Source organism: Protopterus annectens, chromosome 14.part0 (genome assembly GCF_019279795.1).
Source record: "Protopterus annectens isolate FY-2018-M chromosome 14.part0, PAN1.0, whole genome shotgun sequence".
In the NCBI taxonomy this organism is placed as follows: Eukaryota; Metazoa; Chordata; order Ceratodontiformes; family Protopteridae; genus Protopterus; species Protopterus annectens.
In genome coordinates this window covers 29542996-29567408 of record NC_056748.1, presented here as the reverse complement: position 1 = coordinate 29567408, position 24413 = coordinate 29542996, and the positions used below count along the sequence as shown (strand labels likewise).

The window sequence follows — 24413 nt, the reverse complement described above, 5'->3', positions numbered from 1 at the left end:
CACTTTTTTTACTTCAAAAAGTTGTCATGAGCACTTTGTTATACAGTGACTTTTGCCTACAAAACGTACTTTACAGTTTTCTGCATACTTAGATACAGTCCCAGCCTTGCAGAGAACTCATAACAAGACTCCCCTTTTTTCCTGCACCCCAAAGGAAGTTTATTAAACCATAGTCCTTGACACTTGGTCTAGCATGGAAAAGCTCATCCAGACTCTGCCTCGGCTTGCTGTGAGGGAAAGGTTAGTTTGATTTTGATTTCTTGTACTTTATTACTTTATTGCCCTTTTTTGTTTTGTATACTGTGATTTATTTTCTTTACACTGTGTTTTACTTGTATTCTGCTTTTAATTGCATATTAAAATTTGGAAATAAACCACACCTGTATATCTTGTGAGTCAGACAGAATTTTTCCCACCATGTTACTGTTGTGTAGCACCACTGTCTTTCTAGTTGCCTGCCCCTTATGTTAATTTGACCATATATCTCCTTCCCTCTCTTCTTTCAATGGCTGATGTGTGTGTAAGCACAAAATTATCATTTTGTGAAATCACTTTTCTTCAACTAATTAAATTTATTGGCCATCCCACTGTATTCCATAGTACCAGAATACAAAAGTGCCCACCCCCTTTCAATCTCTATTGCTCTTTTAAAATTAGTGGCTCTCCACTTAGACAAAAACTTAAGTTACCCCCTTTCATATCTAACTGCTCAGTGCACACTGCAATGTTTAGGATATTAAATCATTTTTCATCTTACTTTTAAACATCTATTGCAAGACCACCAGTTATTGGTGAGCCCACATTCTGCTTCTCAGTAGCCATCTTTGGATTAGTGCTTCTATTTTTTCCTGATGAGAGAAGAAGGAGTACAGGGACATTCTTTTCTGGAGACTGCTGATCACCAGAAAGCCTTATAAATGCTTAATAGGTGACAGCTTGGAATCTGTGCTTATATTCTGGTCCGGGTGGGAGAAAGAGCAGAGTGCATTGATTCCTGACTGTCTCTGGTTAGAGAGTGAGTGTCTGCTTAACATTCCTGATTGGTCTGGCTGCTATTCAAGGCATCTATCAGGAAAAGGCTACAAGCCTACAGATCCTTGTCATCTGCGACAAGACTGTGGATTCCCAAACAGGCTGTGGGCTGCTTCTCTTCTTGGGATTGGTGCTAACATTTTGCTTCTGGTGACAGAAGAAGCAAAAGAGCATTGTATCCCAACAGAGTGAAACTGTGGTGAGACCAGCATTAGTAGTAGCCATTCATGCGACTCCCCTCTTTTCATCATTCTTGACAAGCTAATTCTTTGTTGGTATTAAGTACTGCTTGAATCATTTCAAACTTCAGAATATCTGCCTCAATACTTCATCCTTAAATTTTCAGGGTCTATGTATTGGTTTTCCTTCAAGTGTTTGGCAGTGCTCTGTACAGACTCGGACATCTTGAGTGACATGTTTCCTGTAAAAGCACAATTGAAATTTATCCAATACCTAGATGCACACAGGACAACTAGTTTGCAGTGACAAGCACTGTACCCATAGTTGCAAACTGGCTACTCCTGACAGTGATTAATATTCTTACTTCAACTGTCTAATCAATAAAAAGGTCTGTTGCCATGGATATGAACTTTCCTACTGTCTCCATTACCTGCTTGGTGGATATGGGCATCCTGAGGCAATATATAAATTGCCTCGTGTTTACTGACAACCAGTTAATTCTCAAATAAACTGATATGGTATGTGAGAGATGTATTTACACAATGTCACTGGAGGTAAAGCTCTCACATAAAAGTACTCCTAATGTCAGTAAGGTTGTCAGTAGTACACACTCTGCACCTATCACACACAATTCAAAGCAGACATATTACCCACATTTGTTGCGGCACTTAAATGTAACCTTCATAAACCACAAAGACCTCTTGGACGAAGTACATATAACAAATACTCCCAGCAGCCCCAAAACAACACCCACATCAACACATAGAGCTACATCTCATGGAGCCTCTAACCCTAAGCCCATAAGGCAAGCCACGACACAATCCAACATTCTGGTCATTGGAGACTCCATCGTGAGACACACTGATGTCCCTCTTACTAGGTGGAGTAAGGTGAAAGTCACAAGTCAGTTGCTTATCAGGGGCTAGGATCCGCCAGATTACACATAGATTCAGGTCATTGTACCACAATTACCAATATGACTCAGTCGTAGTCTATGTGGGAGTAAATGAGCTGAGATACATCTCCCTGGACTATATGAAGAGAGACATCATGGAGTTTTTGGAATATGTGTCTCAGTCTGGTATGAGCCTAGCATTGAGCAGTATTTTACCTTCTCCAAGGATGATGCCACAGTATGAAGAAAAGATGATTGACTTTAATAATTGGCTTAGTTTCTGGTGTCATTCTAAGGGGGTGCAATATTTGACAGCATGGAAGGAGATGGTCAACAGACCATGCTGCTTTGCAGGGATCTGCACCTCTCCTCTCCAGGCTTTTGAATATTAGCTAAAACATTGTCTTCCCCATAGTTTCTTTTTTAGGAAATGCCAAACTGAAAGTACTTCCGACATAACAAATCAATGCCAAGAAAATCTATAGGTATTAATGCTCAATGCTAGGAGTCTAAACAAAAAACTCCACTCTCTAGAAGCTCTCTTTACCCTAGAGAATGCTGATGTCTGTGCGGTCACTGAGACATGGTTTAAAGCCAGGGAGAGCACACTGACGGTGCAAGGTTATAATGCCTTCCAGACATTTAGACCAGCTATTTCACAGGCAGGGACTAAAGGTGGAGATGTCTCTATTTACATCAAAAATAAATATACTTCAAGGCTGGTCAAACAGGACAATGCACTTGAGCTGCTCTATGTTCAAATCACCATAGGCAAAATCCAATACCACTTCCTTGCAAGTTATAGGTCTCCATCTATGCCAGGAAACCCATACCATGTATTTAAATTTGTTAGATACACTAACCATCCAACCTAATACCATATTCATGGGTGATTTTAATTACCCCACTATTAACTGGGAATCTTGTGCAACACCAAATGTACACACACACAGATTCCTGGATTTTGTAAACACAAACTCCCTGGACCAGATAGTCAGTACACCAACCAGGAGTGCAAACATACTGGACCTGGTCCTCACTAACATGGCAGAGTGCTGCACATCACCTAGTGTATTGTCTTCCCTAGTAAAGTCAGACCACAAAATGGTCTCCTTTGAAGTAAAATAAAACTTGGACTCCAGCTAAACCTGAAGGCTAACCTAAACCTGAAGGCTAACCTCCTGCCATTAAGTGGGAACCTGGAAAAAATCTCAAGCCCCCATAAACCCTGAGAACATTGGTGTCTATGCAGAACTGTTCACAGAAACCCTGTACAAACATGTTAATAGCTGCATAGAGGCAGCTGTACCCACCAGGAAGAAGTACAGAACTAACTCAAAAAACTAGCCACCCTGGTGGAATCACAAAATCAATAGGCTGTATAACAGGAGGAAGAAAATCATGGCAAACATTAGGAGGTGTAGCATCCAGCAGGATAAAAGCACTCTCATCAAACTAAACAAACAACTCAGAGTACAAATAATGTCTACCAAAGCCAAACATTTGAGTTAAGTTTGGCCTCCCAAGCCAAGGACGACCACAAAGCATTCTTTAGCTATGTCAGCAACCTCAAAGGCAATACACAGTTGTATGCAGAATTATTGTAAATGGAGCCACCTATACTGAGCCAGAAGATATAGTAAACCTCCTGGCTGATAAAGTCAGCTCCAACTTTACCCCTCTCTCCCCTCTGCCTTCCCTCAGGAAATATCATCAAATATAACTCCCCCCTACCGTCACTAGGGAACAAGTCCTAAATGCTTTGTGTAAGACCAAGAACACTGCATCAATGGGGCCAGACAATATCCCATGATGCCTTCTAAATAGCATGGAACATAGCCCTATCAGGGCCTCTGGAATTACTGTTTAACTGTAGTCTCCAAACAGGCTTTGTGCCTCATGAATGGAGAATGGCAGCAGTTATCCCTCTGGACAAAGAGGCCATTTACAGACACCGGAAACTACAGACCCATAAGTCTCGCCAGTCTTATGTAAAGCCATGGAAAGAATTATCATGGAGATGATCAACAGAGATATAGTAAACCTCAAGACACTGGACCCAACCCAGTTTGGTTTCTTCAAGGGCAGATCATGCCTACTCAGCCTGGTGGACTTCTTTGAGAAGGTCATAAATAGATGAGGGCAAAATCATTCACACTGCCTACCTTAACCTGGCCAAGACATTTGACACAATACCTCATTCGGGCATTGTTGACAAACTCAGGAGATTAGGTACAAACCCGTATGTCACTCTGTGGATAGCCAACTGGCTCACAGACAGGACCCAGGAAGTTAGAATTGGGGAGTCCACATCTACAAAGAGGCCAGTCACAAGTGGAGTCCCTCGGGGGTCTGTCCTTGGACTGCTACTTTTTAGCATTTACTTCTCAGAAGTCAAGGCCAATGTCGGTGGTCTATGGCTGACAAAATTTGCAGATGACTGCTAATTAGGAGCTGTCATTGAATCTCATACTGACACAAATGTTCTCCAGAAGGGGCTGACACAGACAAACAACTGGTGTCAGAGCAATGGACTAAAACTAAATTTATTTGTATATTTATTTATTTATTTGACATTTGTTAACCGGGTTGGTCCAACTGAGCCAGAAGTCTATTTTCAGTGGAGACCCAAGGAGAAAAGCTCCAGAGTTGTACAGACAAAAAAATATAAATATATTTACAAAACTATTTATGAATACAGAAGAAAAGAAACACACGAAAAACCTGTAGTACATACATTTGCAAGATGGCATTATATTAATTTTTTTTCTATAAAAAGACAGCGTGATGGCATTTGATAGGTAAGAAATAAGAGCAGTGAGTTAAGGAAGGAAATCGTGTTAGTATACAACGTATCTTGAGAGGCGTCATTAAAGTAGAGAATAGTTATAACATAGAGAAAGATAATTAAGTAGAGCTTGATATATACATATTTACATGGGTTGTACTAGCTTAGCTCATGGAGTTAAAAGAAATATGCAGTATGCTTACAGTAGAGGAAAATAGAGGAGTCTAATATTTGTGTACAGAGTATTGGAAAAAAAAAAGGGGTGTGGAGGATTAGGCAGGGTCATGACGGGCAGGACCTTGTATTAAGTAGGTATTGTTTTAGCACCTTTTTGAAGTGTTTGGGGTGGGAGATGGTTCTTATGAACAAGAAGAGTTTGTTCCAGGCTTGGGCTATACTGTATTTGTATAGTATGTTTCCAATATTTTTATTAGGTTTATAGATATCAAGGAGTTGTTGATCGGTGGTACGGAGAGGATGATTGGGTGTGTAGTAGGATACAAGGGAGAAGAGAGAGGGGCAGGATGCAGGTTTATACAGAATGTTGTGTGATTTGAAATTGTGACAGTTAAAGTTGGTGCCAAGAAATGCATAATGGTATCCTTTGAGAAGTCATCCATCCCTGGTAACTATCATATTGACAACACACCCCTTTGAGTTGACCCAGTAGTCAGGGACTTGGGGACACATATAGATAGTAACCTAGCCATTGATCATCACGCGTCTACAGTGGTGAGGAAATCATTCTATGTTGTGCAACTTATAAACAAAGGCATGGCATTTAAGTCCAAGGAAGTCATCGTTCCACTGTATTCGGCATTCGTCAGACCCATCATTCGGTACAGTGCCCTCTGTGGTATGTGCTTAACCAGGCATATTCAACAACTGGAATGTCCACAGAGGTTCCTCAATAAAAGAATACAGGGCATAAGTAAAATGTCCTATGCAGACTGCCTCAAGGCCCTAGCCCTGTATTCTGTCTCCTACAGGCTGTTGAGGGGAGATCTATGCCTGGCATACAGGGCATTGTCAGACCCCACTTTGATGGACCTCCTGCAAATTCACAAAACAAACAGCACCAGAATTACCCATTCTAAAGACTTAAACCTTGCCTGCGATATAAATAGGACCTGCTGGAGAGATTGGTATGTATCCCAGAGCCTACCCTGTCTATGGAACAGGCTCCCCATCCTTGTGAAGCAAAGTTTCACCCTAATCCAATTCAAGTGCAACTTGGACAATTGGATGGGAAACCAGAAATTTATTCCTTGTTTGGCACTCGTGTCTCTGATGGACACAGGCGACCTGTAAATGGTTCATCTCCCGGCCCCTGCTTACACTTATCAAGGGTATCAGAACTTGTCAGAGGGTGTCAGAACTTGTCACAGATTTTGGATGCATGGCTAGTCTTAAAAAGGCCCTTGTAGTTGTTAGCCTAGTAAAGACCTATAAACCTGTGAACCTATGTGGAATCGAGGACTCTGGGCCATAAAAGAATGTAAGTGTTCACATTCTTCACATTGTCTAGCGGTGTCAGGGTCACCTCTGTGAGTGTAGGTTTATTTAATCCATATGACCTGTCTCAAATGGTGCTTGTTTTAGAAGAAAAGGTGTACTTTTAGAAGCAGGTAGCACCACGTGAAGGAATGAGACCCTATATTGTGTGTTGCACGTATGATGCAGCTTACTTTATATTTAAGGTAGCAGGCTATATCATAGCATGAAACACCATAACAAGCCATGATGAACTGATTGTCTCTGAGATTAAGGTAGACATTATGATGTCCTATTGCGTACTCATTGCTGTTTTGATACAATATGCAGGTTAAAATGAAGCAGTTTTAACAGAACAGGCCATATCCTACTGTGGTGATTCATATATGCAGGCTTTCACAGGGTGTGTTTGTATAATTCATGAACTCACTAAAGATCCTTGTGCCATCCACAGCAGTGTTAATGGCAACAAAGATGATGTCAGCATGGAGGGTGTGGTCTCAGACATTAGGGATTTTCCTACACCAATGTAAAGTTTACTCAGTTCTCCTATTAGAGACTTTGGAGAAGGTTAAGGAAAGAATATTAAAACATGCCAAAATGTGACATTTAATAACATGCATATATAGTATGTTTCCTCTACGGTCGACCTAGACTTGACCGGGGAGCAGTTTCTGGATCAAAACTGATTGATAACACAAGTGATCTAAACACCTATCACCAATCACTAAAGACACTGTTTACACAGGAGGATAAGGCATTTGCACCCGCCATGTTGGGAGATTTATCTCCAGATACCCTCCGTTATATATACTAACTCCATACTCGTTCAACATAGGAGATGGAAACCATTCCCAACCGAGTGCAGAGCAGACTTGCATGAGCAATGTTTCAGTAGCTGTATTGTCACTGAACATGTTTGAAGGAAATGTCACTAGAAAGTTGTATCCCAATCATATTACTTTTGATCACTATTAGGAAAGCTGAATTATTTAAGGACTGGACAGACAGCTGGAAGGTGATATGAAAAAACCTTCAGCTTCTTAAAGGAAAGGCTTGTGAATGTATGGACATTTTTTTTCCAAAGGAAGTCTCTAAAAATGAGACACAGTTGGTAAGTTCAAGACTGTTTGTGGCAGTCTGGCCAGCAGGTACTGTAGCAGCATGCTGTGTTGGTAACTTAGGTTTGATTTGCAGAGCAGGTATCAGAAGGCAGAATAAAGGTGTGCAGGTTGCGGTAAGGAATGAAACAGAGAAGGTGAGGACCATATTTCTCTTCATGGGAGAGAGAAACTATCCCCTGGAGAGGTCAAGCACTATACCTGGCTAGTCATGGGTGCAACTGCATGGCAGTACCAGTGAGATGTCCCATTCAGAAGATTGACTCAACAGAAAGTTTAACTTCATATGGTCGAGACCATATGATCAACTTTCCAAAATGTCTAAGCTTTTGAATGGAGATTGTGGTAAATGATGATCGGGGAATTTACCTTTCTCCCCACTGCAGTGTGATCTCAGAATTGGTATATATAAGTTCATAGGGTCATAGGGAGGTACTAGGCTGTTAGCCCTAGGGCCTATATAAGCCTAGCCAAAAAGGTACCCTGGCTTTCGCCACCCAAGAAAATTATTTTCCTGTGCCCCTGTCGAGCAGAGCCACAGAAGTGATCCCTGGGGTGAATTTCCTATCTCCCATCCAGTCATCAAGATTTTTATAGGTTCATAGGTAATATGCAGGGAGGCTTGACCCCTGCAAAAACGTAGACTTTTGTTGTTTTGTCATTCGACTTTTCAGAAAGCCAATCATATGAAGTTCAACTTTCCTTTGAGTCCATCTTCTGAATGGGATCACCAGTGACGCGGTATCTATGACTCCTGCATAGATTTGTCCACGATCGGCCTGCATTGTTCTCATTGCACACTGATGTTCATGGGTAGGGCGTGCATAAAAATATCTGACATTGCCTTTGATAACTACCGACGTTTTCACTCCCTTACTTATTGCATTCTTTAGTATTACATGGGAAATTGAGGTAGATCCCCTACTCGAGAGGAAACTTCATTTGGGAAAATATGGGATGTTGGCAGGCAATGAGAAGTAAAAGAGGGAGAGGTAGACATAATAGGGGACATATTTGTGCAAAAGTGGTTAAAAAGTTTATCAAAATATAAAACAACAAGTCTAGGTACACAAAGTACTATGCATACATGATGCATTTCTTTTGGGAGGGTAGAAGGTAGTAGGAAGTAACCTATGTAGTGTCTGCATCTGATTATACAAGCAGATTAGAAGCATAATACATTCTTCTTGTCTTTATCTGCTGTTAGGCTGTATGCTGCTATGACAAGCTCCAGGGATAGGAAGCATTCTAGTAGTGCTTTGAGGTGTTAGTGAAAATAGAATTATTTTTCTTTTAAACTGATATATGCTCAGAATTTTTAGTTTATTTCACGGATGAGTGTATTTCTGATTAATATTATTTTTTTCTTGTGTGGAAGAAGTTAAAGCTAATACTGAGAATCTGCTTATGAATAAGAAAAATGCAAACTATCCCAAATAAATATGTTCTAGTGCTGCTTGTGTCCAGTCATGAATTTGAAAATGTGACACTTCAAAGTAAAACCATTGTGTATTTTGAATTTTTTCTTGGAAAAACTTCAACCACTACCATTGATGAAATAATAATCCAAAGTGCTGATAAGCCTTTGAGAGACAAGCAACAGGAAAAAATACAATTGTAAATTATATCTGATTGTGTTTGTGTTCTTTCTGCTTTAGCACCAAATGAATGGAGGGGTCCACAATGTCTCAATATTGTCTGAAGAACTTCAGTCGCATTGAGCTGGGTTCAGGTGCCTTCTGGCCACCACCTTTGAAGAATGGGATACGCCTGTATAGTTATGAAGAAATTCCTACCTTCTTGAAGGGGAACCCTTACATTACAGATGGATACCGGGCCTACTTACCATCAAGTTTGTGCATTAAAAGGTAAACCTGTCAAATGCAGAGGAAATGTACTGACAAGGATTTGACTTTTCCGTAGCTCTATGACTTGCATGTGTAACATAGAATACTAAAAATTTTAACTGTACCTGACATACCTCTTAGCATCTTTGCTCAAGAATTCTGGAAAAAAGTTATCAATAATTTAGGAACAAACAACCCAAATGAGGGACAAGTTTTAAATATAACCTAAATCCATGTGAACGGTTAATAGAGCAGGATGTTTCCATCAACATCCATTTTCTGATGAGACTATAATGTCTGGCTTTGTTAATTAACTGTAATTCACAGTGATTTATCTGAAAATCAACAATTTTTCAAGGGATAGAGCAAAAATACGAGGCAAAATCAGGGACAGTTGAGAAATATGAATTACCATAGTAGGGGATAACACAGGCTTGGTGCAGCACTGGAAGGAATTAACTTATTAACTGACTGGACCTTTAAGCTAGTTATCAATCATTTTCCTGTTTTCATTAAGGTATGAGAGAGTTCTGCTGTTCTATCCTGCTTGCTTCACAGCAGTTCTACGGAATGCAGTTCAGAATCATTAGATTAAAAGAAACTATCCTCTCTACTTAAATCACTGAGAAAACTGTGTTCTTGTTATCCCAAATTACTGATCAGGCATTTTCTGAAATTTGAGCACCCCCCACAGAGCGGACCTGGTATACTGTTTAAGGAGCCATGCCAGATTGACAGCTGCCATTTTTTTGCACCTCAACCCTGAGTTGAGAAGCATAGATGGGGAGGGGGAAGAACAAGTTTGGCTTCCTCATAAGGAGCACCTGAATGGGGAAGGGACTTTTTTTGTTTGCTGTTCAACTTAAGTGGAGACACCAGATTGGGAGATGGCACCATGCACCACAATAGTGTCTGGGATTTATCAACAACTTGTGTGGTAGGCAGCTTGCCACAGGAAACAGTGCTGTCAGCTAGTGACACACTTCAAATTTACTTAGCAGTAGATTAATGATGTGATCCAAATAGATTGGGGGTGTCGTGGGATATCATACGAACTTTGGTTAACAAGACTGGTTTATGCACAGAATCTGTATGTATACATAACTGTTTCATACCTGTGCAGACCAAGGTATGCATAGCACTTCCTTTTTAACTGTAGGGACCTTTTTGAGATCAACAGGGGACACAAGGTATTTCTTAGGCCGCCACCTGTAGAATACTCAACATGTTCCTTAACATAACATTTCAACATGTGGGTGATCATATATTGTGTACTTTCCTAGCACACTACAGGAGAGAACCACCAGAATGCATAGCTTCTGTGTAATCTCCCACCTCCGTGAAGTACTGGATGCCATAGACTGTACACATTTAGCAACAAAAGCCCCATTTGGCCCAGGGAGAGTGTGATACGCTTAGAGTAACCAGTTTGTGTGGACAGTACTCTGGCATTTTTCAGGATTCACAGATTTTGCACACATCTTGGATATATTGCTGTTTCGCACATGGTGACATTTTACAGGGCCCACTAGTTCCTAAGTCAAAGCATTGTGCCCAATGTTATTATATTTAGCTACATACATATAGTATGTCCAAATGTAGAACCCCAGTATATCGATACTGTGTTGCTGTTTATGCTTGGTACTCACCACTAAACTCCTTGCAAATGATGTCCATATGGAGCCTAAAGAATATAGCTGAACACTAATACACTTCACATGCAAAAACTTACAGTATTGTTAATATTCAGCCTTCTAAAAGACTACCTCTGCTACCTTGATATGTTTTGGAGGACACTACAGTAGGACTCTGTCACAGCTGGAAGGATGTCCCTAGCATGTTGCATGATACATAACATGCCATTCAGGAAACAGGTAGGGTTCCCTGTGATGCTGGCATAGTTGGGGTACACACACACACACACACACACACACACACACACACACACACACACACACACACACACACACACAAAACACAAACACACACAAAACACACACAAAACACAAAAGATGCATCAGCAACATCATCGATCACAGTAACAGTGAACAGGAGCAAGTTTATTTCCCCCTCCCAGTGATGGGCACAATACATGACAGAACAAGTGAAGCTGCAGTGTAGAGTCCAGAAGTACGGACCCTGATGAAAACTCCATGGCAGTGCATGTTACACAGAACAAACATGAGGTATGCAGTGGTAATTAGGCTGTACCTGGCAGTTTATGGTTAGGCAACACTGCATCAGATATTCCCACATATACTACACAGGGAGAAAGATGGAGTGGGTCACTATCATTATTATGTGCACAGGTGACTAGGAATAGAATGACACATGATTGTTATTGCTCAGACTGTGTGGAAGAGGCATGTCACTGGAAGTAGAGAGAGAGAAGTCTTGAGAAGACTCATGTCCTGTACTAGGGATGACAGTGACTTGCAGTATTGGCAGAATGCCAGTATGTAATCATGACCTGTGTCCAGTACACTGGTCTGGAGAAGTAGGACTTGGGGCTGCCATAAGAGGAATGGTGTTCAACTGTGGGACTGTGACCAGGATGGAGTCTGTTGGTGAAGGCTACCAGTGTAAGAGAGTATTGTTACTAACCATGCTAAAAGGTGAAAGAGTGCTACACAGTGTCTCATATAGGTGGGAAGTACATACTTTAAGATGTCCTCTATATACAGCACCCTAATTATGTACCCTAACCTAACCTCAGACAATGCTGCCTGTGTGGACAATGATCGAGACACTGGCAGTCCTCTGCATGGAGATGAATATGGACTTGAAAGTACCATGTGCCACTACAGACCTCATCAGACCAAGCATTACATTGTCCCAAACAGACACTGCTCACCTGTCCCGAGTGTTTGTATCAGAGCATCATATTCAGCATCAATGAAAGCTTCCATTCGCTGCAGTCCTCCTCAATGTCCAGGCATGCAAACATCTGAAAATACAAGAGACATGGTTGTACACTGTCTACTTCTGAGACTGTTAAAAAGCAGCTGTAGACACAGGGCTACACAAGTATACCATGCTTTAGGTGACGAGGCAGTTATGGGGATATATCATACTGAAGTTGGGGGACAAATGAGAACACATACAGCTGGTATATCTGCCAAACATTGGTACTAACAAACTCCCTGCAGGGCCTCTTCTGTTTATTAGGACCTACAGGTATGTCTGTAGGAGGGCAGTCTTCACAGATGCCACCATTAGGTGGACCACATGAGGTAGCACAGGTGACACTAGTACAGTGTTACAATGGTAGAGATGCACTGATATAGGAATGATTAGTACAGTGTTATGATGGTAGAGATGCACTGATATAGGAATGATTAGTACAGTGTTACAATGGTAGAGATGCACTGATATAGGAATGATTAGTACAGTGTTATGATGGTAGAGATGCACTGATATAGGAATGATTAGTACAGTGTTACAATGGTAGAGATGCACTGATATAGGAATGATTAGTACAGTGTTACAATGGTAGAGGTGCACTGATACAGGAATGATTAGTTCAGTGTTACAATGGTAGAGATGCACTGATATAGGAATGATTAGTACAGTGTTACCATGGTAGAGATGCACTGATATAGGAATGATTAGTACAGTGGTATGATGGTAGAGATACACTGATATAGGAATGATTAGTACAGTGTTACAATGGTAGAGATGCACTGATATAGTTATAATTAGTACAGTGTTACAATGGTAGAGGTGCACTGATACAGGAATGATTAGTTCAGTGTTACAATGGTAGAGACACTGATATAGAAATTATTAGTGCAGTGTTACAATGGTAGAGATACACTGATATAGGAATGATTTGTACAGTGTTACAGTGGTAGAGATGCACTGATATAGGAATGACTAGTACAGCGTTACCATGGTAGAGATACACTAATATAGGAATGATTAGTACAGTGTTACCATGGTAGAGATACACTGATATAGGAATGATTAGTACAGTGTTACCATGGTAGAGATACACTGATATAGGAATGATTAGTACAGTGTTACCATGGTAGAGATACACTGATATAGGAATGACTAGTACAGTGTTACCATGGTAGAGATACACTGATATAGGAATGATTAGTACATTGTTACCATGATAGAGATGCACTGATATAGGAATGATTAGTAGAGTGTTACAATGGTAGAGATGCACTGATACAGGAATGATTTTGCCATAGCATGTAGTTTAGACAGGAGATAACATCTCCATAAGACATGACAATCAAGTACAGGGACAGATTGTCGTGATATCATGGGTTCCCTTGTTGGCAGTTCAATATATGTACACATTACACATACAGGTACACATTTTGATGTTGTGTGACTTATGTTAACAGAATACCTGTTCAAGGGTGCAGCTGTTTAGGAAAGTAGACAAAAACAACTTACTACACACTTGCACAGCACTGTCCATCTCCTCTGAGCTATCTATATGTATTTAAAGTACTGCTGAAACTCAGGACACTGCATGGCTTCTTCTGAAAAATAGCTTTCCAAATGTTCTTGAATTAGGTCAAATTGTGTCAGTATGTTATCTGTGCAGCCTTTTAGTTGGTTGTATAGTATATATGCAGATGAAAACATACTGAATGTCTATGAATTGCTTTATTTTGTTGTGCAGATACAGCATGAAGTCCATCCTGTTGCTGGTGCTCACCTCTGACATCCTGTGATGACGTGTTCATGCAGGAGACGTGCGAGTGTGCTTGTTACACTTTGTACCAGAAGCAGGCTGCACTACCTGCTATACAGAAATCACCTTGTGGGCATGATTCAGTACTGACATTTTACTCCTCAGGAATGTGCTACCATTTTCAGAGGATATTCACCCCACAATAGCTATCTCTGCAAGTACCTGGCAGGAAACATCTGTATGGTGCATGAAGGAGAGCAAGTTAATGCCCTATTTTCTTCTTATCCATCTCATAGAGCAGCTTCTAAGCTCTTTTACTGGTCTATTTCACTGAATTTATATCTGGTAGGACCTGCGTGAGGTTTTTGAGCTAAAGCACAGACAGGACCAGAACAGGAAAACTGTGCAGATGTTTCCATGATTATCTGTGATGCTACAACCCTGATGATCTCCATGCATGGGAGGCAGAGTTTAGGCAAAAGCTCCCTTAATGGTATTGCTGCACTGGAATTTTTGAAGTATCTCTGGAGAACTGTTCAGACTACTGGCAGGTCTTGTTTCACTTGGCATACCTGAAAACACAAGACACATGGTTGTAGACTGTCTACTTTTGAAACTGTTAAAAAGGCACCTAGAGATTCGAGAATACCTAGGTATACCATACTTTAGGTGACAGTGCACCTATGGGGATATATCATACTGACATTAGAGGGACAGATGGGAATGCATACACCTGGTTTATTTGCAAAACATTGGTACCAGCAAACTCCCTGCAGGGCCCATTCTGTTTATTAGGCCCTGCAGGTATATCTGTAGGAGGGCAGTCTTTGCAGATGCCACCATTGGGTGTGTCACATGGGGCAACACGAGTGACACACCGGTACAGTATTACACTGGAAGAGATGCCATTGTATAGTGCTTTAACATCAGGTAGAAGTTTTGGGATATATGGTGAATATTGCCAACTACATTTGTTGTGGATCAGTAGAGACATGTTATGTGATGGAGTTCTGCTGCCCCATGATAAGATGGCTGCAGACCATCTACTATGTCCCAATGTATACTGGACCCATTTATCTATGTAGGTATATTAATGGTCACCCGGGAGACAACACCTGGTTGTTACATGGGTTGCAGCAACTGAAACATAGGTTCATAGGTTAATAGATTAGTACTAGGCTAACTGCCACTGTGGGACATTTTAAGCCTAACCAGTTATTCCATGTGAGAGTTAAACCCTGTAGCTTGTGTCTATAAGTTAAACACCTTAACCATTATGCCAAATTCCCATGATGATAAATGCATCAAAAACTAAGCATATGAGACTGGGGAAACATAAATTGAAAGGTGAATATTTAATACAGCACACAGTGATTGAAACTGATGTACTCTTGATAAGTTGGGTAACTGAATGACTTACAGATAGGACATGGCAAGTATCATACAGCAAGTCATAACTGTCTACTATCTTGTATCATCAATGTCTATCTTGTATATAGTATTGTGTGAAATTGTATTCAGAATGTGGACTGATATAATTAATGTTTAATTTGAATTGGAAAGTATACTGCACTTTATTGTATAGTATTTGGCCCCCTAGTTAACTCTGTTTTTAGTATTTTTCACATTTTTCAACATTCATCTCTGTTATATTTTTTACTGCATTCGAGCTTTTCTCCCAGGGTCTCTGCTGAATGTGGGCATCAGTCCATTTGGAGATTCCCAGTAAATTAATGTAAAATAAATAAATAAATTGAAGGACCTAGGTATATGGGTAGATCCAGATTTGAATTTTTCTAATAATATCAAACAAATGGTTAATGATAGTTATAGAACTATAGGTTGTATAAACAGATTTATTTAGTCTAGATGGTTTGTAAGATGATGTTGGTGATCAAAAAGAGGTGGAGGAGTGTGAAGGCAGCACTAAGGATCAAATGGTAGAAACTGAAAAAGGGTAATTGTGAGGTGGAGTTTAGGGAAGAGTTAAGACAGGCACTGGGTGGCAGTGAAGAGTTACCAAATAGCTGGGTAACTACAACAGAGCTAGTAAGGGAGGCAGCTAGAAAGGTGCTTGGTATGACATCTGGACAGAGGAAGGACGGCAAGGAGACATGGTGGTGGAATGAGGAAGTACAGGAGAGTATACAGAGGAAGAGGCTGGTGAAGAAGTGGGATTGTCAGAGAGATAAAGAAAGTAGACAGGAATATAAGGAGATGAGGTGCATGGCAAAGAGAGAGGTGGCGAAGGCTAAGGATAAGGCATATGAAGAGTTGTATGAAAAGTTGGACACTAAGGAGGGAGAAAAGGACCTGTACAGATTGGCTAGACAGAGGGACTGAGCTAGGAAAGATGTGCAGCAGGTAAGGGTGATAAAGGATAATGAGGGAAACGTACTCACAAGCGAGGGAGAGTGTGTTGAGCAGATGGAAAGAGTACTTTGAGGGGTTGATGAATGAAGAGAATGAGAGGGAGAGAAGGTTGGATGATGTGGGGATAGTGACTCATGAAGTGCAATGGATTAGCAAGGAGGAAGTAAGGATAGCTATGAAGAGGATAAAGAAAGGAAAGACTGTTGGTCCAGATGACATATCCGTGGAAGCATGGAGGTGTTTAGGTGAAATGGCAGTGAAGTTTTTAACCAGATTGTTTAATGAAATTTTGGAAAGTGAGAGGATGCCTGAGGAATGGAGAAAGTGTTTTGGTACCGATTTATAAGAATAAGGGTGATGTGCAGAGCTGTAGTAACTACAGAGGGATTAAATTGATCAGTCACAGCATGACATTATGGGAAAGAGTAGTGGAAGCTAGGTTAAGAAGGGACATGATAATTAGTGATCAGAAGTATGGTTTCATGCTGGGAAAGAGCACTACAGATGCGATGTTTGCTCTGAGAGTGTTGATGGAGAAGTACAGAGAAGGTCAGAATATGCATGAGGAAGTCGGGTGTGTCAGAGAAGTATGTAAGAGTGGTACAGGATGTGTACAAGGGTAGTGTGACAGCAGTGAGGTCTGCGGTGGGAGTGACGGATGTGTTTAAGGTGGAGGTGGGATTACATCAAGGATCATCTCTGAGCCCTTTCTTATTTGCAATGGTGATGGACAGGTTGACAGATAAGATCAGACAGGAGTCCCAGTGGACTATGATGGTTTGCAGATGACATTGTGATCTGTAGTGAGAGTAGGGAACAGGTGGAGGAGACCCTGGAGAGATGGAGATATGCTCTAGAGAGAAGAGGAATGAAGGTCAGCAGGACTAAGACAGAATATATGTGTGTGAATGAGAGGGAGGACAGAGGAATGGTGAGGATGCAGGGAGTAGAGGTGGCAAAGGTGAATGAGTTTAAGTACTTGGGATCAACAGTTCAGAGTAATGGTGAGTGTGGAAGAGAGGTGAAGAAGAGAGTACAGGCAGGATGGATTGGGTGGAGAAAGGTGTCAGGAGTGATATTTGACAGACGAGTAACAGTAAGAGTGAAAGGGAAGGTCTACAAGAGGGTAGTGAGACCAGCTATGTTATATGGGTTGGAGACGTTGGCATTGACATAAAGGCAGGAGTTTGAGCTGGATGTGGCAGAGTTAAAGATGTTAAGATTTGCAATGAGTGTGACGAGGGTGGACAGGATTAGGAATAAGTATATTAGAGGGTCAGCCCAGGTTGGACGGTTTGGAGACAAAGCCAGAGAGACACGATTACGTTGGTTTGAACATGTGCTGAGGAGGGATGCTGAGTATATTGGGAAAAAGATGCTAAGGATGAAGCTACCAGGTAACAGGAAAAGAGGAAGGCCTACAATAAGGTTTATGGATGTGGTGAGAGAGGACATGCAGGTGATTGGTGTGACAGAGCAAGATGCAGAGGACAGGAAGAAATGGAAACAGATGATCCGCTGTGATGACCCCTAACGGGAACAGCTGAAAGAAGATAATGATTAAGTCTAGGAACTCGGAAATCATGAAGTCATCATTTGTTAATTGCATCAGACCCAAAGCTGAGTATGGAATAACAATATGGAAACCTTATAAGTAAACAAGCATGAATAAACTGGAAAGAGTACTGCAGAAATATAGCAAGGCATCCATGGATGTGAAAAGTTAAGTTACTATAAAAGACTAAAATATCTGAACTTGTGCAGTGTCTCATACAAATATTTAAGAGGAGATTGTATTCAGGCATATAGGGCATTTAGAGAACTACTTTTGAGAATGTTTGGGGTTATCAAAAAGTAGTACATCAGACAACCTGTATAGAAGATTCTGTAGGAATGAGAAGTGTACTAACTGGTTCTCTGAGAGAGCAGCTGATACATGGATCTAACTAGCAAATTACATTAAAGCAAGCACAAATTTAGATGCTTTTAATAGCAGCGTGGACACTGATTGTAGGAACAAGTGTTTTTGGTATATTGGCAGGCTAGATGGGTGTTAATGCTTTTGCTTGAAATATCTGTGCATATGTGTGTGTCTTTAGAAGTGAAGCCCAGCAAAGAGAAAGCACTGTCTGGTTGCACATCTCATTCCCGGCTGACAGAAACCGACTCCTATGTCTGTGATGTCATGCCCTTAGCTACTGATCGAATGCCAGCATTTTGTCATGACATTTAGTTGGCACAGGATGTGATGGAGGTACATGACATAGACATGTTTTCCCTATGTTTGCAAGAATTCTTGATAATCCCATAATTTCCTATTGCATATCACATAGGATGACCTTCTTAAATTACTTTCTCCAACATGAACATGGATCATGTCATATTAAACCTTTATCTGTTTTAACTTAGTTAACCTAATTTTGACTACAGGCTGGTAGGTTTCTGTCGCAGGCTCCTAATAAAGTCCCTTGAGATATGTGTCTGTTATGCACAATAAGCTCCTAGTAAAGTCCCTTGAGATACATGTCTGTTATGCACAATAAGCTCCCAATAAAGTCCCGTGAGATATGTGTCTATTATGCACAATAGATTCACCAGTTAGCAAGATTTTTTTTTAGTTTGCTAGGTTAAAGAATCTGCCTTACGGGGGTTTCAAGATAGGTTCATAGGTGTGTACTAGGCTAATGGCCCTGAGGCCTTTACAAGCCTAGTCATAGGATTACCCTGGCATCGTGCAACCCGACCTTAGTTCCCAGTGCCTCTGTCAAGTAGAGCCACTGTAGTTATTCCCGGGGTGAATTTTCTATTTCCCATCCACTCATCAAGGTTTCTCTTGAAGACGGTCAGTGAGGTGCTCTGCTGGACATGTATGGGAAGTCTGTTCCATAGCATGGGCAGTCTCTGGGTTATGAATCTGTCCCTCCAGTACGTTCTGTTGATTGTGGTAGTGACGTTGAGGTCTCTGGAGCATATGGTATGGAGGGATTGGGATTTCTTTAGATGTTGCATTTCTAACAGAGCTGGGTCAGTCATGGGTTTGTAAATTGAGCATAGATCACCTCTAAGTAGGCAATATGAGACAGAATAGTTGGAGTTTTGTGAGTCTGTCCATATAGGACAAGTGTTTAAGGCCTAGGATCCTCTTTCAGAGGTACTTTTGCGGCCTCTCCAGTTGTTGCAGTTGTCTAGTGAGGTACATGCCAAATGGGGAATTGTACTTGATGATTGATGAAGGGAGGGATTAATGAGGGAAGAGAAGAGGGGGACAATGACCTCTTTCTTCCTGGATGCAAAACCCTTGGTAATGAGATGTGCCACATAGGACTTTCTGACCACAGTGGCAATGTATGATCAAAAGAGAGGTTGCTGTCAACCTGTGTTCCCAGATCTCTTATAACGCCTTCTGCATTCAGTAGACTGCCATCAATGTGGCAATTCATGGTAACCGGCTTTTTCCCAAAGGGGATGACAACACATTTTTTGGCATTGAGCTTAAGGCCATGGTTCTGACACCAGTCGTTGGTCTCGGTGAGGCCATTCTGTATGATGTCAACATCAGTTGGGGAGTTAATAATAGCTCCCAACTTGCAATCGTCTGCAAACTTTGTCAGTCAGAGTCCCTTTGTGATGGCCTGGACTTCAGAGAAGTAGATACCAAACAGGAGAGGACCCAGGACAGAACCCTGTGGGACTTCACTTGTGACTAGTTGGCAGTCTGAGTTGGAGCCAGCTACTTCCACACTGTGGGTTCTATCTATGAGTCAGTTTGCAACCCATCTAGTGATATAGGGGTTGATGCCTAGCTTAGTGAGTTTTTCTATGATTCCTGAGAAGGGAATGGTATCAAAGGCCTTGGCCAGATCTTGCCTTCACCCACAGCTGTGGGGACTGACTCAAAGAAGTCGACCAAGTTGAGCAGGCATGATCTACCCTTCACAAAACCAAACTGTGTGGGATCCAGAGTTTGGAGACTCCCTGTATCCTTGTTTATTAGGTCCATTATGATGTGTTCCATAGCTTTGCATATCAGACTCGTCAGGTTAATGGGGCGATAGTTCCCAGGGTCTGTAGTTGCTCCTCCTTTGTGGAGAGGGATGACTGTAGCAGGGCGCCTTTTGGTAGGGACAACACCTGAGATGAAGCTGTGATTGAACAGGGCACACAGGTGAGGTGCCAGTTCAGTCTGTAGTTCATGTAGAACACAACCAAGGCATATTGTCAGGTCCCATAGAAGCTGTATTCTTGGTCTTGGACAATGCTGTTTTAACCTGTGCAGCAGTAATACTGGTTGCCTGGCAATCTACTGGTATTGTGATTGGTCCTTTGGGGGGAGGGAGGGGTAAAGTTAGCACTGAATCTGTCAGCCAGTATCTTGGCAATATCTGTTGGCTCGGTATAGGAGGTACCATTCTGCAGTAGCTCAGAGCAAATCTGGGTATTGCTGTGGAGATTCTTTACATAACTATCGAAGGCCTTGTGGTTGTCTTTACTATCTGCTGCAGTTCTGTTTTCATAGCTAACTTTAGAGGATTTGATGAGAGATCTCAACTTTTTGTTGAGGCTAATGGAGTTCTTCCAGTCTTGGGACTTCACCTTATTCCGCACTAGTTTCTTCCTTCTGTTGTAGAGTTTGTTTATAGCAGGGGACCACCAGATTGGCTTCCTTTTTTGAAGGAGAGTGTCTTGGTTCTGTTGGGTATGGTGAGATCCATGCATTAGTGTACGTGTTCATACAGGGCATTGGTGTATGATTCTCCATTTTCATGGGTGCCGTGAAGTTAGCCACCTCTGTTTTTAGGAGCCCAAATTTAGCTTTGGATAAGTTTTTCGTGGTGGTTACCTTTGTGGGGTTGGGGGTGGGAGGGATGTGGATTTCCAAGGTGATTAGTTTGTGGTCGGATGTAACCAGGGAGGAGCTGACTATTGGTGTAGAGCAATGGTCACCCATGTTAGTAATGACCGGGTCAAGGATGTTGCTACCTCTAGTGGAGATAAGGATGAGCTGGTCCAGGGCATTGGAATTAATGAACTCCAGGAAATGTTGGGCAAGTGTATTGGTACATGAGTAGTTTTCCCAGTTAATGGAGGGGTAGTTGAAGATGGTATATTTTTAAACCTGGACACTTTGTTGTTATAGACTGTCTAGTTACATGGCATGGTGATTCTGCATGCCTAATTCATGTGGCTATAGGGAGGTCTGCATAATATAATACATGCATGATGTTGTGGTTTTGTTGAGCTTATAACTTTGTTCATAGGTAGGAACTAGGCTATTTGCTCTAGGGCCTATATATAAGCCCAGCAAAAAGGTACCCTGGTTTTCGCCACCCAAGAAAATTATTTTCCTGTGCTCCTGTCGAGCAGAGCCACAGAGGTGATCCCTGGGGTGAATATCCTATTTCTCAGCCAATCATCAAGATTTTTCTTGAGTGCTAATGAGGAGCTTTGTTTGATATAGATAGGTAGTTTGTTCCAGAGTATGCCTCCAGCATGTTCTGTTTATTGTAGTGACAAGGTTTAGGTCCCTAGAGCATGTAGCTTGGAGGGATTGGGATTTCTTTAAGTGGAGCATGTCCAACAGTTCTGAGTTTGACATAGCTTTGTATGTTAGGCAGAGATCGCCTCTGTGTAGGCGATATGCGATGGAGTAAAGCTGGAGTTTTTTTAGACTGTCTGGGTAGGGCATCTGTTTGAGGCCAGTAATCCTCTTTGTGAGGTATTTCTGCGTCCTTTCCAGTTGTTGTAGATGTCTTGTGAGGTACATACCAAAAGGGGTGTTGTACTCTATAATGGGTCTAATGAGTGACGAGTTGAGGGGAACAATGACCTCTTTTTTTCCTGGATGAGAAACCTTTTGTGATGATGTGTGCCACGTAGAAGGATTTCCTGACTACTGTGGTGATGTGATTATCAAAGGAAAGACTACTGTCCACCTGTGTCCCAAGGTCTCTTATCACACTTTCGGTGTTAAGTAGACTACCACCTATGTGGTAGCACATGGGTATAGAGTTTTTACCAAAGGGGATGACAATGCACTTTTTGGCATTGAGCTTGAGGCCATGGCTTTGACACCAGGCATCTGCCTCCATGAGGCCCTTTTGTAGGATGTCCACATCATTAGGAGTTTTGATTATGGCTCCTAGTTTGCAGTCATCAGCGAACTTTGTTAGCCAAAGACCTTCTGTGTTTGCCTGTACTTCAGAAAAGTAAATACCAAACAGGAGAGGACCCAGGACTGAACCCTGTGGTACTCCACTTGTCACTGGTCTGAAGTCAGATTTGGAGTCTGCTGCTTTCACAGTGTGGGTTCTGTCAGTGAGCCAGTTGGCAACCCATCTTGTGACATAGGGATTTATACCTAGTTTAGTGAGTTTATCTATAATTCCAGAATGGGGGATGGTGTCAAAAGCCTTGCCGAGATCTAGATAGACTGTGTGAACCACCTTACCCTAATCTACAGCTTTGGTGACTGCTTCAAAGAAGTCTATCAGGTTTAGGAGACATGATCTGCCTTTTACAAACCCAAACTGGGTGGAGTCCAGAGTTTGGAGATTACCAATGTCTTTGTGTATAAGATCCATGATGATACGGTCCATGGCCTTGCAGACCAGGCTCATTAGGCTAATGGGGCTGTAGTTCCCGGGGTCCATGGTGGCTCCCCCTTTGTGGAGTGGGATAAAAGTTGCTGTGCACTATTCAGTGGGCACAAAGCCTGAGGTGAGGCTATGATGATCATGGCACTTAGATGGGGTACCAGTTCATTCTGCAGTTCATGCAGAAGACAGCCTGGGATGTTGTCAGGTCCCATGGATGCTGTTTTCTTGGCTTTGGAGAGTGTGTTTTTTGCCTGTGCAGCCGTGATTACAGCAACTGTGCATTCTTCCAGTATAGAGATGAGCCCTTTAGGGGGTGAGAGAGGGGTAAAGTTAGCACTGAACCTATCTGCCAGGATGTTGGCAATATCAGTTGGTTCTGTATATTTAGTGCCAATGTGCTGTAACTCATAGCAGATCTGAGTGTTGCCCTTGAGATTCTTGACATAGCTATAGAATGCTTGCTGGTTGTCTTTAGAATCAGTGGCGATTTTGTTTTTGTAACTAGCTTTAGAGGATTTTATGAGGGATCTCAGCTTCTTACTGAGGCTGACCAGAGAGTTCCTGCAATCATGGGATTTTACTCTTTTTGCAACAATTTCTTTCTTCTCTTGTAGAGTTTGTTTATGGCAGGGGACTGCCCGATTGGCTTCCTTTTTTGGAGGATAGCATCTTGGTTCTGTTAGGGATACCACGATCCATGCACTTATGCAAGTGCTTATAAAGTGCATTTGTGTAGGATTCAGCAGTCGTACCTCTACTGTCCATCTGCATGGGTGTCGTGAAGTTTGCCACTTCTGTCCTAAGAAGCATAAAGTTGGCTTTGGAGAAATTTTTTACTGTGGTTTCCCTAATGGGGGGTGGGGGTGGGATGTGGATGTGTAGGGTGATTAGCTTGTAGTCGGATCTGACCAACGAGGAATTTACCTCTGGTGTGGAACACTGGTCGCCCATGTTGGTAATGACCAGGTCTAGGATATTGGTGCCCCTAGTGGGGGTGTGGATAAGTTGATCCAAGGCATTGGAATTTATGAATTCCAGAAAACGTTGAGCAAAAGAGTTGGTACATAAGTAGTTTTCCCAGTTAATGGTGGGGTAGTTGAAATCACCCATTATTAGGGTGTTGAGTTGTACCCTAATATTTTCCAGTGTATCAAGAAATGAGGAGTGGGAATCCTGGGGCATGGTGGGGGAATCTGTAGGAAGTTACAGTTTGTATTGTGGTCTTGCCCAGAGTTAGTTACACTTGGATAATCTCAGATGCATTATGCTGAGCAATTAGCCTGGAGATGTGGATATCCTTAATGAATATGGACACACCTCTGCCTTTAGTGTTTTGGTCCAGGTTAGGTGGCCGAAAGGTGTGGTATGAATTATGGCCTGGTAATGCAGGGGTGCTCTCTGGAGCCTTGAACCAGGTCTCTGTCACTGCA

The 24413-nt window shown here is 41.8% G+C and overlaps 1 protein-coding gene across 11 annotated transcripts in view; it reads left to right on the top strand.

Moving 5' to 3' along the window:
* LOC122788848 (progestin and adipoQ receptor family member 3-like) overlaps positions 1–24413 on the top strand; it is a 792623-nt gene that overhangs the window by 281396 nt on the left and 486814 nt on the right. For all 11 annotated transcript variants that reach the window (XM_044055736.1, XM_044055731.1, XM_044055735.1 and 8 more), the window contains one exon: positions 9169–9378. In XM_044055736.1, the coding sequence (XP_043911671.1) occupies positions 9179–9378 (200 nt within the window). In that variant the 5' untranslated portion in view covers positions 9169–9178. The remainder of the gene's footprint in view (positions 1–9168; positions 9379–24413) is intronic.